Source organism: Haliotis rufescens, unplaced genomic scaffold, assembly GCF_023055435.1.
Source record: "Haliotis rufescens isolate VD_foot unplaced genomic scaffold, xgHalRufe1.0.p SCAF_11, whole genome shotgun sequence".
In the NCBI taxonomy this organism is placed as follows: Eukaryota; Metazoa; Mollusca; class Gastropoda; order Lepetellida; family Haliotidae; genus Haliotis; species Haliotis rufescens.
This window is the reverse complement of record NW_025963791.1, coordinates 14,731,549-14,751,333: the sequence shown is the minus strand read 5'-3', so window position 1 is coordinate 14,751,333 and position 19,785 is coordinate 14,731,549. Positions and strand designations below refer to the sequence as shown.

General features: G+C 39.6%; 1 protein-coding gene across 1 annotated transcript in view; it reads left to right on the top strand.

The window, feature by feature from the left end:
- LOC124110628 (calcium uniporter protein, mitochondrial-like) overlaps positions 1 to 19,785 on the top strand; it is a 104,701-nt gene that overhangs the window by 61,541 nt on the left and 23,375 nt on the right. The window contains exon 4 of the mRNA XM_046469937.2: positions 15,478 to 15,582. Coding sequence (XP_046325893.1) covers positions 15,478 to 15,582 — 105 coding nt within the window. The remainder of the gene's footprint in view (positions 1 to 15,477; positions 15,583 to 19,785) is intronic.

Sequence of the window (19,785 nt, the reverse complement as noted above, 5' to 3'; positions counted from 1 at the left end):
TATGTATCCATTCTCTGTCAACTAAAGTTTGTTTCAAGGCGTCAATAGCGGTAATCTGACCGTGGTTGCTGTTAATAACAGTGAGTTGTGCGATCTTCCGATCGCTTCACACACGATTTCGCCAAAATTAATAAAAACAACATTAAAATTAATTTTGAATAAAATTAATGAAATAAGTTACAAACATAAGTCCAGATATACAAAGAACACTTTTTATAGCCAGACAGTGTAATTGCATGATTAATTTGCGAACTTCAGTATGGACTTGTTGACATGGTATTTCCGGTGTTACGTGCACGGTAATGTCTTTCCATGGGGGAAAAACATCAAAACTCATTAAGTAAAACTGTGTTATGAAAATACTGTATGTACCGCGATACATGCTTTCCAAATCGATGCATCGTATCGTGGGCTGTGCATCGGGATACAATACTGTATCGCCGAATAGTTACACCACTTGTGGGTACAATGTGTGAAACCCATTTCTGGTGTCCACCACCGTGATATTGCTGGAATATTGCTAAAAGCCTCGTAAAACCATACTCACTCACAACATCACTGCAGAACTTCTGAATGTCTTATGGATTGAACTTAGCTCACCTCAAATATAGTGACCAGTTTACCCACTACGTTGAGCTAGAGGCAGTAAAAGTAAAATACAGCATGTACAACTCATTGAGTCAGTATACAGGTTATTTGCTTCAATGGAACACCAGGATTACAATATAGCACTGGAGCCTGCAAGCAGACAATATGTATTGATGCTTTGGAAGAAGCTGCAAGACTACAATTACAGCCAATATATATATGTCAGTAGCATGTTTTACATCTGTTAAAGTGTCACAACTGGTTGGGGGGCTTTTGTCCACAGTTAACTAAAAATATGGGTTATTCAGACAACTTTGGCTGAAGGCTTGAGTTCTCTTTTGATGTATTCATATTGTCTGGAGTGGAACGCAGCCAACCCGGCCTCAGCTCTCAAGATGATGACATTATGGCTTTGTCCCAGACATACTTATCCTGACAAAGATGCTTATATCGGCCTTCATATTCAGTGAGTCATAATTTTCTATGAGGGTATCACTTCAATAAGTTTGATATTATTGCTTTTTACATCTTACTTGGACAGGTTTGTGTAAGTGGTTGCACACTGTCTTGCCTTATTGCATCGCTGTGCAGGAGTGACTTCAGAAGTGGAGTGGGGGCCATGCAAACATGATGCCTGTCCACCTTCATTCAAAGCTCACCTGGACCATAGCTCCGAGGCCATGTAAATAAAAGCAACACAAAAAAAACATATCCGTAATCTTTAGAAATCACTGTTAAAAGCAGTGTCCATTGTACAATTCAGACTACCTACCCATCCACCTACCTGGGCATGTTGCTGCAATTAGTTGTTCAGAGCTGCATCACTTTGCCCGGAGTTGTGGGTTGAATGCCCGGAGTACTCTTGCGTTTCACCAAAGTGGTAAACGTCTACGATCTGCATCACTTCACACTTTCCCCCCACATGCCATGTTACAACTCAAATTCTGTTCAAAGTGGCATAGACCCTAACTCACTCACTCACTCACTTTGGTAGTCTGTGAATGGTGAAAAAGGAGGGACATGGTCACATACACTGATTACAATTTGTAACTTTATATACTCATTGTTTTGGAAATGTAATTGTTTTTTGTATAAAAAAAGTGCCTAAGATATACAGACTGACATGCGTTCGGAAAGCGTCATTAGTTAGAAAGGGTCAATTGCATGCATGCATGCACACTTTGTGTACATGTTAAAGGTAATTAATCTGTTTAGAGTTACAACGGTTCACCAGGAATCCTGTGTGTAAGGCCTTATCTAGTGCATGCACACTTGCAGCATGAAGCAGGCAGGTTACATTTCACATTACCAATCACATTTGTTGGACTACCATTATGTTCAACAATAAGCCCCATGTCTTATAGGCAAAGATTGATGTGTCTTGTCCTGTATAATGTGTCACATCTCAATTGGGCTGACCATGTTGAGATCAAGGGGCTTACCACCTCAAAGCATGTGTGGTGTCTCTTGATGCATTAGATGCCTTTGTCCGAGGCAGTACAAACATGATATTCTTGGTGGCTGCTCTGATGTAACCATCACACTCCTCCACCGTGGAACATCAAGGGTGATCTCAGAGAGGTGGTAATGACGACTTCCCACGCTGTCCCCGTTCCACATTTACTTCAGGGTCATGATATTGGCATTTGGTGGAGAAACGTTCACCCATCACGCTTCTCTGGTCATGTCCAGGGTCTTCCGGCTTTTTGTTGTGTAATGACTGCTTGTGAGGGAGATCCTTGCTGGAACATAGGTTGAAGGTCATGATCGGCTTTGCAATTATCGGAATTGAAGCACAAATAATTTGTGATCAAAGTTTCCAAACATGGAGAGAGTGAATGTTGTTTGGCGGCTCTGTGTCTAGCAATGGCAACCTGTAACTCATTGTCTGGGACAAACCAGTGCTTGATAGCATGTAGCTGCAGTCAGCGCCATTGGAGTATGACTAGCTTCAAACAGGTCACACATTTAGACAACCTGCTCATCGTTTTGGTCGGCTCTAACAATAAACATGGTTGCTTGGGACATTATCTACTGCAGAATCCAACAGGGAGTGCAGGGGGTAATGGGGACCGACTGTCACAGAACCCCATGAAGAGGCAAGCATGGGGTCCTGGGGGTCTGTCCTGTGACGGAATCCCCATGGAATACCCATGTTGGTATCAGAAATGGCAATCTTCTCATCATATATATAAACAGAACATATTTTGTATTTGTCATATTCAGATTGTGGTTGAAATAATTCATGGAGATGATGGTTGCTACATGTCAGTAGTTCACATCTCCAATACCTATGTTAATACATAGTTTGATATGTATTCATCATCCTGAAGCCAAGGATGTTGAAATTATTCATTGCGTTGAATATGTATTACAGCTTTACTCACAGATGTGGACCTACTTCACAATGGAAAGATGCTATTATAGCAAGAATCAGTATTAATTATGTAAAAGATTTTCTCTTATATCCTAACAATACTATTAGATCCCAAGTGAAACTCTATTTTATGTCCAACTTTTCATTGAAATTTAACCATGGGCTGAAGTTATACAAGTTAATCTGATAAGTGTCACATTCCTTATGACATGGTGCGGCACGATGACATGTATCACATGTATTAATATGGGATACAATTGTTTTGGAAGAGAATGATACAATATCAAGTCTTGTTTTATTGACTTGGTGGAAGGACAGGAAGTTCTCTTTCAGATGGTCACTTATCCCAGTTTGGTTTTGTCAAACTATTACACTGTTGCCACAATGGGCCCTCGGTGCCATTCTTGTTCAAATGTTCCATTTTTCTTAAAGCTTGTTCCAACTGAATTCTTCATCCATTGATCCATTGATCCAAGTAAAGAGGCTCTGTAAATGGTCGACTAGGTGATAAAATCTTGTGTCTGGTTCTATTAGAAACAACTTAGGAGTAAAACATCTTGCAAATTGTCACGGAAGTAGCTTTGTGGTTCTTTTTTCTGTCTGTGAAGAATTGTTAACAAGTTGTATATTAAAGGTCAAGTACAACTGGTGTTGAGAGCGTCATTATTTGTATATTAATAAGATTGTGTATGTCATGCGGTAATTCTACAGCAGCAGTATCGTGATGCTTGCTCTCATACCTTGCAACTAGCTTGTAACAACTTCAGTGGGGGAGTGAGGCGTGTCAAGGATTCCCATATGATTGTCTGTAAACACACATCAGGAAGCGCCATGTGGCACAGCAACCTTTGCAAGGGATGAGTTCATCTGTTTTGCTTGGCTGTTGTAGGAATTCCAGAACAGAAGGACAAAGCTGATTTCGGTGAAGAGTGTGCAGTTTTATCGAACAGCGACTATTGCTACATGTTTGCTTTATCTGAAGTACATGTTACCATTTCATGTTCAGATGCTGTTTTGCTTTTAAGTAATTGTGGCAACTGTCACTTCTGTCATGTTGAGGCTGGATTCATCACATGGGTACAATGTGCCAGTTAATAAGTTAGTGGCAGTTTGTCTGATGTATTGGTGTCCTCAGCCTGGTAGATGTCATCATTGTTCATGGCCCAGTTCCACAATGTGCTTTGACTGTTGCTAGTCTATGTTAAATCATAAGAGTTATGACAGTATTAGGACCACTTTGTGGAGGAATGGTTTTCAGGTTAGTTTCTATCCCTGCCTGTTGTTATTATTCACTGCTTTGGGATTACAAGAGTGTTGTGTAGGATAAAAAACACTCTCCCTCACTCACTCTGTTATTCAGTAAAACACTACAACATCAAACAGACCCAACTAGTTATGAGCCAAGAAATCCATCTTTAGGCTATTGGGACTTGTGATCGACACGTCTTTAACCAAATGCTGCCTATCTGTTATGTGTGCTTGCAGTTTTATCAAGCATTGAGTCATTTTATCTGCAACGTTTCAGACACTAACTGTCCACATCTATTTGAAGATTTGGATCAATCCTGGCTCTATGGGCAGGGCTATTATCTGTTAACTCTCTCTTGGCTATGTCCCTGAGTTCTTCACAGAAGATTATGAAAGAGGAAGTTGCTATGTGGCCTTTATGGCGATGAAGAACAGCGCACAGCAATGCCAGTTAATGTGGACCAGTTCTATGGCAGGTTGTAATTATGACCTCTAAAGACTGGAGGAAACTCCTGCAGAGTTACATGTCCATGACAGATGCTGGGATTGATATCCCCATAACACACAGGTGGAAATGCTTGTGGGTGTCATGATGACCTTGCTTTTGATGTCTGGAGTTTTTATTCTGATTACTTTGTTCAGTGGATGCTGGTAATCTCATGGTGAAGCGACCACAAGTAAGCTTTAGGTTATCATTATGATAGAGCATTTAGTGCGATGAAGGTAGCTGTAGTCCCCTCAGGGAGTTGAGAGATGTAAAGATTTCACTGGATGCTCTGACAGTGGGAATATTGGAATCTAGTGCTACAGAAGAGATGTCATACTTGATACCATGTTTTTGTGTCAGATGAATAGATTAGGAACATCATTGTGTTGCTAAGAAAGTATAAAGCATCATACTGACTGTGGGTCTCTTTCAGATAACCATTCTGTGTATTTTGTGATACCTGGGTCAGAGGTAATCACTGTCAACTATTTGGTAAATCCGTGTTATTGTTTAATATATACTCACTTTATCAATTCTAAATGGTTTAGCTTCAGCCTCAATTCAAGTTCAGATAATTGAATGGCTTTAGTTGATGATTCTGGGTGTATAGACAGCTAGAATAGCGATGCAGGCCATCAAAGTCACTAGAGTAGCAATGGTGAGTGACAGTGTCAGATTGGGAATGAAGAGTGCAGCAGAGCACTATTACTTTCATTAGATGAAAGAGGGTTGTTATGGCGATAAAAACTATAATGACATCTTGACTGAAACATACATCTCAGGATGACAAGTTCTTAAATGAGATTTTGATATCAAGTTGACAGCTATGTGGTTCAGAACACTTATTACCCTTGGTGGACTTGGGCTCATCTCAAAGGTGAACGTTGCCACATGTTAGCCATTAGTCAAAACTTGAAGCAAGTGAAATTTTCCTGTCTACAATCAACTAAATGAATAAGTAAAAGTAATGAGAAATAATATTTTGTGGTTGTGGACGTAAAGTTATTTACCCCAGGCCGCATTTCAGGGTTTGTCATGGCAGTATTGTTGTGTAATTATGTGTCCGTTTGATCACAATCGAGCGCCAAAGGTCGCGGCTAGGCTCTTGCATCTTGGCACACTATATAAACACATTTTACAGCATGGACATTAGACTACCAGCAGGTTGACATTTGGTTTAAAGCTTAATATGCCATCTGAGTCCAACTGCTGTCACCCTTCAACAAGACATGGTAATAGAATCATGGCGCTGTCGGCACCCCATCAAGAGCCCTGTCTTTGTAGAGATGTTCTTGCATTGCTGTCATCAGGACTCGCGTAATAAGTTGTGAAGAAACATCACTAGAAACCAGTAGAGAATGGGTCCACTTGCACAAAGCAATCTTCATGCTATTACTTTCGTAGCCCCAGTAGACTTGCGATAGTCATAGTGCTGAGACCATTTTATGCAAGTGGTCTGCTGAATTGTATATTACACAAAATTGTTTGATAGGTATTTCTTAGAAGGTGACAGATGACAAAGTTGAGAAAGGTTTATGGATAACAACTTCTTTATGTTACTGTGATAGCGACATTTCGGTATAAGTCCTTGTACTATGGGCAACATGGAACATGAAATATTTTTATATGTGAAACATCATTTTTAATTCAAATTAAAAAGATCTATCCCCCAAAATATTCTTGTTCACTGACTTATTTTGTTCAGTATATATATTATATATGGTTTGATATGATATTGGTTTGAGAAGCTTTTTGTTGCTGGAAGTGTTTCTGATGTGTGAAGTCGAAATGCAATGTGGCGTGTGACGTTTGTACAGATCCTGGGTGTAATGTCGACACTTCTGCTGCTGTGCTCCCAGTGCCTCATGCAGTGTTTTAAACTCAACGAACCTGACCAACTTTTCCTGTTAGTCGCCTCTTACGACAAGCATGTATTGCTGAAGCTCAGTTTCATACCATCAACTTGTGTACTTTACATAAACTATATGGCAGTATGATTGGATATTGGTTTCCATTTCATGTTATCTTTTTTTCAGATCCAATATGTGAACTTTACAAAACCTGTTTATCACAGTATTTTTTCAATTTGAAATGAAAGAGTTTTTTCTCACCCAGACAATTGAGATGAAAGAGGTACAAAGCTCATCTCCAAGATTGCAGACTCTGTGATGGAGACCCATCAAATGCTATTTCGTCAACCAATTTTCTTCTCTTTTAACAGTGGTATGTACAGCTACATGGCTTTGGGGACACTTGGTATTAATTAAGTCAAATGCCAAAGGTATACTGTCAGCTAGCAATGTGGACAGCATGGCTGGTTAATTTTCTGCAAACGAAATTGTAGGTTGGCAGTAGCAATTTTTTCCAGTCTTTCTTCCTGCCAAATTGTGTGTTCAGAAAATACCCAGACATTTTTGTAAAGGACAAACAGCAAGATCTCAACAATTTTTACTGCATTATAATACTTCATGCTGGTAACTTGAACACACCATCTTTGACAGGTAATAAGGAATGGTATTGAAATTGTTTCAATCAGTAATTGAAAACACATTTTTTATATCAACAAAGAATTGATACACAAAGGTATATTTTCAAGCCCCCCTGACCTTTGTAGTACATGTAGGTGAACATCCACTTTGATATTACATGGCTCAAAAGACAAAAGGAAGAGTTGTTTTCTGAAATAGTTTGGGTTTTTTTACATGAAGACATTAATTTTTTCAGCTGTTTTTTTTGTATGACTTTGGTTTCTGCAAACTTTATTCCAAGAGAATCCTGACTTTGGTTTCTGCAAACTTTATTCCAAGAGAATCCTGGGCCGCTTAGAGCAGATATTTTGTAGGAATGGCTGTGAGGTCACTTGTTTAAGACCCATGAATATCCCAGTTAGAATTGGTCTTCAATAACCCATGCGACACTGTCATAAGAGGCGACAAACAGAATCGGGTGGTCAGCTCTCTGGCTTGGTTGATGCATGTCATTGTGTGTCTATTGCATGGTTCGATGCTCATGATGTCAATCACAGGATTGTTTGGACGAGACTTGATTATTGCCGTCATAAAGCTGGAATATTGCTGAGTACAGCGTTAAACAACAAACAAACTTAACTGATTATATTCTGATATGCAGCCATTCCCTCCTGGTTCAAAAGTTGTGTGGCAATGCCTCCATCCCCCCAGGGTCATGGGAAGCACCTGTCCTCTTCCAGTACAGATTTATCTGCTTGTCAGCATGACAGTTAGAAGTAAAGGAACTCTCCACTTTTATGTGGAATGGAAGACGACAAAGGATAAGCATTATTTCAAGATAACCTTGTTCGAAATTAGTGGAATTCATTTGGTGGAAACTACAAGCAAAGGTAGCAGATATGTCCTGAATGTGAATCACTACTTCCTTTATCACAAAGCTGGACCATATCTTCTTGTCATCGATCTAAAGACACTGGTCATTAGTACTGGTCATTCTGCCAGCTACCTCCATTAACATTGATCCCGATGGGACCCTGATGATGACTTTGTGTTTGATCTGTCAAGAGATGTCTGTGAGAAGGTCCCTTCTGTTTGCAGTGTCCGACAAGGACATTGTCATCACTTTGACAGAGAGCTTACTTCTGTCTTTTTTTCACATCAGAAGATTAGGAAATATATTGTGCAGCTGTAACTACTGTCATTGTTTGTGGAGGTATGTTTCTGTTTGAAACTTTTTCTTCGGTATTTTCTTGTCTTGTGAGTCTAGGATCAATTATACTTAGGTTCACAGAATTTTAAACTAATTTGTTTGAAGGAATGATTTGTTTTAAGTAGACTTTATCTTTTTTGTTTCGTAATTATTTTCCAAGAAACATACTGCAATTCAATCCTGAAAAATGTTTTTTTTTACCTCAATTCAACCTGTAGAAAATGCTTTCTTATCCTCAATTCAACCCTGACAAATGCTTTTCAAGCATCCTACTGGAAACATTTTTACAAATGTAAACTCAGGGTCCAGAGTGACCAGTGATTATTGAATAAATCAACATGCAGATCAGGAGGTCACAATGGCTTCTGAAATTGTAGTGATAGAGAAAGTATGTATCTCTTTTGACTCATATATCATTATCAGGGATAGACATCTTTGGTTGAAACAAACTAGTCCACAGCTCATTTTAGACTAGTGATATATATGTAAAGTCAACAAGTCCCTAGATATTCATTAGTCTTGGACTAACGGACTAGTGGCCATGCCTATCCCTGATCATACCTTTGAGATGTGGAGACAGCATCCATGGTCCAATGGATAGAGTATCTGCCTGGAAAGCAGAAGGATAGTGGTTCAATCCTTGGCCTTGTCATACCAAAAGACGTTAAAAGAGGATAGTTGTTAACCTGCCTGGCGCTTGGCAGTACGGAGGTGAAATAATGATTGGTCAGCCCACGAGTCAGAATACTGTGTTTTGAGTGTGATATTATGTTGAAACTGAGTGTGTGTATCTCTGTGTGGGCTAGCACTAATAAACATGCACACCTCACCACACCTCACCTTCAGTTTTGGACCATTTCTCAGTGTTTCCCTTGGTTTCTCTGCTCCAAAACTGATTACGGTTCAGGATATCATGATATTGCAAAGTGTAATGCAAATCCAATGTCGCTCATGCACTCATCCCTGAGCACTCTTATCTGTCAGCATCACCATACCCATGTGACACTCATTTGTGGATGACTGCCGTCATATAGCTAGAATATTGCTGAGTGCGGCGTTAAACAACAAACCAACCAACCAACTCATTTGTGGATGCAAATACCGCAACAAGTGTGCCGCCCTATCCAAGCTTGAACACCAAGGTGAACTGTCATGTCAATTTGTGTCAAATTCAATAGCAATATCCTGAGCTATTTGACAGAAATTATCTCAAATGGGTAATGTTAATTGTCTAAGTTGTACAGTCTGGGCACCTCGGCTGGGTGGTCTTGTTCCCTCCTTATGATCAATGGCCTCATCTGTATTCATGACACATCCATACAGCTACCGATAGGGATGATTTGCTTTGGAAAACTAATTTCCTCGGCCTCTCATCCTTAAGGAGATAGCTTGCTATGTTCCCTTATAGGGTCTTTAAATGGTCATAAACTTGTTCAGTTTAAGCCCCCATTTGATTAGGCTGCTGTAGAAGAGAAACATCTTTGTTAGATTTTGTTGAAACCTAGTCTCCTTTGGTCTTGTGCCACTTTGTCAATGAATAGAAGTCAGTGTCCAATGCATTAAGTCCCTGTGTTGCTGAACAAGCACAATTACTAAAATGTAAAACAATTGCAAAAAGCTTTTTGGAAGTGGAACAGTTTTCAGTTGTCACGTTCAGTGGAGCTGTTGATTCTGGAAAACTCCCAGGAGATGCAAAAAAATAATTTGCCACCTAGTTAGAGGACATTAAGTGGAAATGATTTGGAATGGTTTCTAGAAATGGTCATCTTGGGAAACTATTTTATTGCAAATGAGGTGGGAAATGTTTTCAAATTCATTTGGTTCTTCTGTTGCAGAGATGGAAACATTTTAGATAGACATCTCCAAGTGTTATGTTTCCTCTGTGGCATGTTAGTATCAGCTTCCTGTTGACTGATCCTGGGTACTGATTAATACAGTGTGTGGTGTGTGTAGATCAGTTCTGACTATTCCAGAAGGATGCAGTAGTACGACTGGGATTTGTACCAACTTTTTTGGGATATGATTTTAGCAAGACTGACATCATTTGTTATGAAGGGTAGTGCTAGTGCTAAAACATGAATGATGTTGATACCATCATAGTCATCGTATCCCAATTGCGTGGATCGATGCTCATGATGTCAATCACTGGATTGTCTGGTCCAGACTCAAGTAGTTACAGACCGCCATCAAATAGCTGGAATATTGCTGAGTGCGGCATTAAACAATAACAACAACAACAACAAACCATACTAGTCAACTTTTCATAGGTATATTGAATAATGGATTCCTTTCATGGAATGATAGGAATATCCTTAGAAAAAGCTATGCATTATAGTGGAGAAAGAGAATTAATTATTTGTGTTAACCTGATATCAGTATGTAATCATTATGTGATTGTAATCAGTTAATTCATAGGCTGATAGTAGAACATCATTCATAAGGTGTCTGTCTGCCAAGGCAACCATATATAGAACCTTGCCTGGACCAGTCTGCCACCGTGGTCTGCGTGATAGAGCGTCGGCCCGGAGAGCAGGGGTTCGATCCCAAGATGTATCATTTCAAAAGATGGTACTTGTTACCCTGCATGCCCATCTACATAAGGGTCTAAAACAAGGATGTCAGTATACTGTATCTGAGTGGGGTATTTTGTTAAACTACACCTTGGTATCTCAGTGTGGCTAGCACTATAATGTTGACATTTCTACACACGCATACACACGTTGCTATGTAACTGCAATAATCTTGAATGTGATGTTACACCCAATTTCACCTCACCTTTAAGTATGTAGACATGTATTTATGTAGAGGGTGAGCTGCAGAACCTTATGATCCCATGGTGTGACATGTTTTATATACACCCTGTGACTTAGACAACCATGACTAAGGCTAACAATGAATGAATGCTCTTTTCAACTCTTTCTGAATTCACACAACCATTTAGGGAATCCTAGTCAACATGGGTCCCCAATACATCTCACAAGTTGTATGAGTTAACACAATGGGGATCAGATGGTTAGGCTCTGAGACTTGTGTCAATGTTCCCGATGACATGGGATGTTGGTTGTGCTTTTAGTTAGTGGATTGCCTGGCCTATATTATTTACAGGCTGCCATGATGTTGCTGGTTGTAGCTTTGTTGCAAGGCTTGGAGTCCTCCAACAGATTACATCCATACCTTGTCAACTTGCTGATGGCATTAACCTCTTTGGTCATGTGAACCAGGCATCCGAGCACGGATCAGAAGGTCCGTGGTTTGAATTCTAAAGCAGGACTTGGAAATTTTATGGCACTCAACATGGGGCTGAACACAAACTTACATAGCTATAAGCAACTCAAGTTAAGAAATCTCATCGATAGTACCAGACTTTTTTTCTGGTCTTTTCCTTTGTTAATGGATAAAACAAATGTTAAGCCTTTTGCCAACCGGTAAATAATCAATCTTAATTAATAGATAGTACATTGTTAAGCCTTTGTCGACCGGTAGAAATAACCTTGAGTTTAGAATAGGTTTGAATCGTTCTTGTACTGCCTAGCTGCAGGTGTGTGGAGAAGGTCATTTCATTTGCATTCATGGTATTTTTTCAGATGTGATTTAAATTTGTTTTATTTCAACCCTGTTTCAGTTTGTATGGAGACTTATCCCTTTAGTCTGCTGCTAAATCCTGCTTTACAGGTTTCTGCACTCCATGGTTTAATTAGATTTTTCATTTGTGTTCAATGGATTTCATTGATTTGTTTTTGCCCCGCAAAGTAGGATCGGTACTGCCGAACCTCCCTAACCACTTCCTTCTGCTGTGAGAGACACAAGTGCATGAAGGAATTCCTTCTGATAGGTGTGAACTCTTTAGTACATGAAAACCTTGAACTTCCATATTTCACAGAATTGAATGTCAATGTAAATAGTTTTATGGACTGATGTTCAAGAAATAAAAAATATAATTCAATTTTTTTTCAGTTCATTTGCCTCATCTGTCGACTTTAATCCTTTCCTTGATGTAGCTTGTTAAGACATATTTATAAAATGGGCCATTTGAGTTGATATTGTTATTAGTTTGGCTGTTGAATTACATCATACAGATGAAGCCTCACCAGCCTTTATGGTCCCTGTGCTCCGTCACTAATGCAGCTGAAACCTGCTCAGAACCCGCGCACCTCAATGATCCAAATGCTTATTGACTAAATACTTATTTCAGGTCATTAGTCTGATATTCCACATAGTTTCATTAACTTTGCCATGTTGGAGCGGAGTTGATTACACTGTGTTCCCCTGCATGTCTGGTGTGTTTCAACAGAGTACGGGATGTCTAGGACGATGATTCCATGGTTTCACTGGAAGGAGGACAAGTCAGCTTCACATGGTTGTCAGTTTGCACCAGATCAGTTGATCATTGTCTATACCTCATGGAAGACCATTGTTATGCAAATTGTAGGTTTCCTTTCCAGATAACTGAATAGACTTCCTACGCTGCAGTGAAAAAATGTAACAGTATTTCTGAGTAGCCAGGAATTATTGCCACCGAGAAAATTCATGATTTGCCCTGCTTCTTTGTTTGTCCATCAGCGCCACTCCCATGCTTTCGTGTTTCATGAAAGCAGTAGGCATCTACAACCTGCATCTGGGCACAGGTGGCCCAATCATCTTAGGTGTCGCAAATTACCATGCAGAGTTGCCTCCCTTGGGCATGTTAGGAACCTGTGATTGTGGGTTTGAATCCTGGTTCACCCTGATTATGTTTCTAGGTTCGTCAGCACCATACTCATGCTCGTCGGTTTCACCTAAGTGGTAATTGTCTGAGACCTTCAATACTTCGGGCTTTCCTACAACATTAAACTGACATGCTGTAATATAATCGGAATACCTTTTATAGTGGTGTTAAACCCAACTTGCTCGCAACCTGCATCTCATTGGCTTTCCTGCCACATTTAGCTGAGATGCTGCGATATAACTGAAATAATGTCCAAAGAGGTATTAAACATCTCACTCACTCCCCCACACAGCGATTATTCTTCAGGACCGCCATTATCTTTGATTACATTGTCTCTGTGCATGGCCTCACCAATAGAGAGCCCACCAAGGAGAAATAATGCCATTCAGCAATATGTAAACGTTCAGATTGGCTGTCATCGAGTGGTGGCCTACATCTCTTGAAAACCTAGAATCCAAATCAGTTGGTGGTCATCTGATCAAGTTTACCTTCGAGACTCTTTACTGAGGAAAGTGACCAATAAATCTGGAAGCTGACTGAGGTCGGCACTGTGGAGTTTCATAGCCTTCTTCTCACCAGGGTATATAGTGCCACCGTAATGGTTGATGTCTTTGCTGAGTCAGCTCAGTTTGTGGGGCAGATTTGTTTAAATCTGTGCATCTCGGATCACAGACTGTGGAAATGATTAGATAGACAACAACAAATATGCAGTTTTGTGGATGCATAGTCTCAGCAGGAAATATTTCCTGATTGATGATTGGTGACTGGATGATTATAAGGAGGGCCTATCTTGCCGCGTCCGCTCAATTTGATCAAGTCTAATCAGAAATAGTTAGGTTGGAAAACATTTAGAACATGCATCAAATATTTCACAGCTTTAACAAATGTTTATAGCCATGAAAATAATGCCTCCGTCATGGATGATTGATAGTTATGGAACTGGGAAAATCTTTGCTGAGTCAGCTCAGTTTTTGTTGCCCATTTGTTTCCTTCTGCTGGGCTCTTACAAGGGAATATTTTTAATGATTTGATGAATCATTTTTAGGTTTTATCAGTGCACAGAAAAACAAGCAAATACCTTATTGAATAGCATCTGTAAAGACATGATGAACAATAGTACAGTTTGGATATGGCTGAGGCAAGTCTTGCAGTCAGCTTAGTGTGCATGCAATATAGTTTTTACTGTCATGTAACTAAGACTGGTGACAAGAATTACTGTAGCATCTGAAGTCATGTCATGTTATTGGTACCCTATTAGTGGAGTGCTACTTTTGCCAAACTAATTAGGACAAGTGTGTAACTGCGATGATGACTGTGTATTCTATCATCAGCAATATATCAGCCATATTGCGACAAGAACAAATTATACATACATTTTTAGGAAAAGTAATTATCAGTACTAAATCCAAGATTGACAAATTGCTCCCCCAGTGTTTTTAAAAAGGGCTTAAATGAATGAAGTATGTACATTTTAAGGAGCTCTGTTGTATTAAGGAGCTCTGTTGTATTAAGGAGCTCTGTTGTATTAAGGAGCTCTGTTGTATTAAGGAGCTCTGTTGTATTGAGGCGAAATCAATGTTGGGGAAATCAATACACGATTTATTATTTTTTATGATTTTGTTTAAAAGTAAATGCTGCATATGAGAAAATAGATTGATATTATCAATTTATTCATCTGCAATAACTTGAGAGTGAACATTTATAATGTTTTTTAAGTTTCTTTTTCTTTGGATCGTAATCTCTTTATTTTAGATTGTGTTCAACGCAGCATCACATCACATCACATCACATCACAGTACCATCACACCAGAAAAATAAACACAAGAAATACCATCACACTCAAAATCTCTTGGCCTTTAGGTTTGTGATAACATTGTTTATGTGTGTACCCAAATATATGCACTTGTGGCAGGTGACCCATGAAGATACCGGGTAGAATAGGTCTTCAATGCTTGCTTTAAAAGGCGACTATGCTTGTCATAAGAGGTGACTAACGGGATTGGGTGGTCAGGCTCGCTGACTTGGTTGATGCATGTCTTTGTATCCCAATTGCCTGGATTGATGCTCATCATGTCAATCACTGGATTGTCTGGTCCAGACTCGATTATTTACAGACAGCTGTCATGTAGCTGTTATATTACTGAGTGCGGCGTTAAACAAGAAACAAACAAACAAAACAACTAGTGGCAGGTGAGCTACAGAAATGTAACCATGGTAACAGTTAACAAAACATCTACTTTGAACTTCATTTACTAGGTAGTTCCTACTGGTCAGTTGCTCTTCACAAACTAAAACCTAGGCTTGATTTTAAACATGTTTCATGATCACCTACAAGACCTGTCTAGACTATGAGTACTACCAGACAATTTAGACAGAAACTTTTGTTTGTTTCAGATGGCAGTCGAGTGGCGAGGTCCACGACCATTGATATATTGTTACGCTCGGACTTCAAGCTGATCATCAATGAGGAGCAGTTTACAGTCAGCCCACCAGAAACACGTAAGGAAAGAGACTGAGTGCATTGTGTGGTTCACAGTGTGATTCTGGAATCAATAGTGCTTTATCTACAGACCTTGGGGGTGGTTTCCAGGCATGATACTAGGTGTGATTAATACAAGGCCAAGAAGAGATGGATGAATATCACGATATGTTTTGGCACTTGGAAGTTGTTTTTTACCAACGCAACTAGTATAATGTTGTCACTCATTAATTGTCTTATGTTTGATAGAGTATAAGGCATTATAAGGGAACAGTTGATAATAGCATTAGCCTGCATAAGTGGTGAAAAAGAAGGGGAGACTGTGAGGAATAAGCTCATGGAATAGGCTATGGTATTTTAGTATTCATTACGTAATGTAGGACATGGGGGCACGGGTGGACCACTCATCTAAGGCGCCGTGATTCGCTGTGCAGAGTTGCGTCTCTTGGGCACTCCAGAAACCTATGATTGTGGGTTCGAATCCCGGTTCGCCCCGATTATGTTTCTAGTTTTGTCAGCACCATACCCATGCTCGTGGGTTTCACCAAAGTGGTAAACGTCTGAGACCTGCATCACTTCGGGCTTTCCTCCCACATTAAGCTGACACGCCGCGATATAACTGGAATATTGTTAAAAGCGGTGTTAAACCCAACTCACTCACTCACTCACTGATGTAGGACATGGGCCACCTGATGATTTGGTAACATGATGACCATGAATTTCGGTATTTTCATCACCATTGTGCATTGCAGTATGTTGGTCCAAGGACAGGGTGGCCATTTGTATATGGCACAGACTTGAATTTAGCATCTTACGTTTAGTCTTTAAATTGTGATAATTGCTAAAGAGGCACAAAAACGGCCCTACGTTGGAGGCTTAAGATCAGTACGAACCATGACATGGCATCATTAACACCATGCCAACAGAACAGGAGAGATTGTTTCCCAGTGTACATCAACGTGACCTTCTCCATATTTAAATGCTGCACATCAAGACAGACACACTAATGCTGTGCAATGAGCAGTTGCTTCTTTTGTGTGATTTGCTAAATGTGAGTTGAAGTGCAGGTCTGCCTCATCTGACAGCCACTGATCCTCTTAGCTGGAATATGGCTCCACCACAAATGTCATACTTGAAACGGGAGCTAATCAGGTCTTCTTATGTGACCCATGTTTGTCTGTATCAAGTCACACTTGATGTGATGGTTACGTTTGTGTCATCTGCAAGTTTGTAAGAAGGATTTGTGAGATCGGACAATATGCCAAAATGGTTGGTTGCCATAGTAATAGATCCCAGTTGTTATGTTTCCTCAGTATTTTTCTGTAGAATGATTCTGATGTTTGAGTCATCATACTGCAGAATGAGATGTTATTTTGAAAATTGAGACATGATATCTGAGTGTTGTTGTCTGAAAGAATTTGCTCAGGGTATTAGTGACTAGTAGTTTTAAGTAGGTAAATTGCATGACAAATAGTCATTAAATCTACAAGAAATATATTTTCTCCGAAACAACCTTTTTATTTTTATTTATTTATGGAAAAGTATGATCAGTATGAAAGCTGAAACTGGACACCTTTTGGATTTAATAACCATCATCATCTTCCTTGTCGTTTCCATTAAGACATTTATCTATCATGTTATCTTTATATTCATGACCTTCAAAGCCATGTGACCCTTTCTTTTATATTCCAGTGTAATTTGACTAAAGAATTGATACCGTATTTTCTTGAGTATAGTGCGCATCCATGTATAATGCGCACCCCCCTCTAGCGGGTTCAATATTTTGGAAAAAAAGAAATTGAATATTATGTGCAGAAAATTTTTACACCGTACCCTTTCAGTGAAGTCCGGCAAACGAACGGGTGCTGAGAAACATTGTCAGTACAAATTCGAAATTTGAGATAAAAAATCACCAGACATGTTTATTTACCGTTTAAATAGTATTTATTGTTCTGCTAGACATTGTTTTATATTTAGGGATTAAGATTACCTTGCGTATTTTCTCGTAAACTAAGCTGGAAACAGCAATCAGCTGTACACACGTTTTCTTAGGATTGACCGGTGATTCGGTCAAGACACACCCAATGATATAACTTTATAAGTTTTTTAATGCAAGGATCGGCAACAATTGTATCTGAAACTATTTTATTTATCAGGAATAATATATTCCATTATTTTCTTGATTATATGCAACCTTTACTAAACATATTTCAAATAATAATAACCCTAAGCGAAGCAGCTGATCGCTATTCCCGGGTATTATTTTTTACATGGAACATGTCTGACCAGTCACCATCAAGGCTCCCGTGCACGTGATCACGTGATCGGGAGAATTTCATGTTGACATAGAATCGTCCAACAAAAACAAATATGACTTTTAACGAGTCAAAGTCCAGATATACAAAGAACACTTTTTATAGCCAGACAGTGTAATTACATAATTATTTTGCGTACTTCAGTATGGATTTGTTGACATGGTATTCCCGGTGTTTCGTGCTCACGGTAATGTCTTTCCATGGGGGAAAAAAACATCCAAACTCATAATTCGTGTATAATGCGCACCCCCTTCTACACAGCTGTGTTTTTTCGAAAAAAAGTGCGCACTATACTCAAGAAAATACGGTAATTGAAATTGAGCTTACTGGAACCTGGATGATTCAATGGTTCGGCAGTATATGATGTATCAACATTATCAATGGATGAATATGTCTCCAGTCGAGCATGTTTGATTCCTGACAGTCTTGAGGGTATGGGATGCTTCATAACCTGGTGAGGTCGCTGTTTCTGAGGCAGCTGAAGGGCATGAATGTTGATGTTGGTGTGTCCATGCAGACATTTGAATGAAAGCCAGACAGAAGATGAGAAATGTTTGTGATGAAAGCCATAAAATAAATATCAAATGTTTGTGAATTATTTATTTACATTCGTTTGAAATAATGCAGAATTCATGTTCCAAAGTGGATGCTGTGTTATGGTCCCTAGAATGATGATTGGATGGGAAAGGTAGTCAGGAAATTGTAGGTCTGTTGCAGCTCTTCACTGCATTGATGGATGGAATATGGTGATTGATCAGAATGTGTTGTACTGGGTTGTGATATTCATCCTGCATGGACCTCCCTTGGTGTACCTTTAATGCTCCGTAGGGATCCTTGGGCTGAATAGGTCCCCTGCTCCCAATGTTTGTGAGAGGTAGCAGACAGAAATGAGCATCAGCTCGGCACTATTTGGGGTTTTGTGCCGTTGTCCTCGGATGCCAAGGATTGTTGCTCATGCTGTCAACCACCTATTTGCCTAGCCTTGGTTACTCTTTCAGATTGCCAAGATATTATTTGAAAAGTCTACTTACTTACTGACCCGTGAAAATGTGGGTTAGAATTGGTCTTTGGGTAACCCATGATTTGTTTCCAATTTAGTCGCAACTTTGTGGCCTGACTGCTGACTGCTGCATGAAGCATCATGTTCCTCCCCACTATCTACAACCTACAGACATTGTACGGACATGCCTACAACAGCTATTCTACCAGAACCGCCTTGAGCCATCCATGCTTGTCCAAAATTGAGATCAGATGGTCAGGCTGTGTGACTTGGCTGATGGCATGTCATCGTACCCTGATCGTGCGGATCTGTGTGACGACTCATGCTTTCAGTAACTGTTTGTCAGGTCCAGACTCTATATTTACATGTAAACAAGAGGTAAACTCACTCACTGCCGGAATACAACAAGATTGCATCCTGTTACATATGTTTGGGATAAAACTTTTTTTAGTAAAGTACAAATTCTAGCACTTTTTGGGGATGAGTCCTATCCAGGATTTGAAGCCAGACTTCTCAGAGTATGGCACCTAATCACGAGCACAAAAAAGACAACAACGTAACCCACTCAGCCATTGAGGATTTCACAATACGAAAGTCCGACAACTGGTACTGTAGAGCTCATACTTTGTGTACCCCTTTGATACGTGTACTTAAGATTGAAACATATCATTTATTTCTGATCCAGAGGCAAATGGATTTTCAGTAAAACTAACTGTCTATGGTTTCCATAGAGGACAGCATGGTCTTCCATCAGTGTTCCAGAGATGTTGCAGAACCCTGATCATTTACAGAGCTGAAGCACAAAACATTTGCCTTGTGATGGGATGGCCTTCAATCTGAAATACTTCTTGCTTTCATGTGTAATTATGAGACACCTGATACATCCTTTGGGATCTGTACATAGCTTT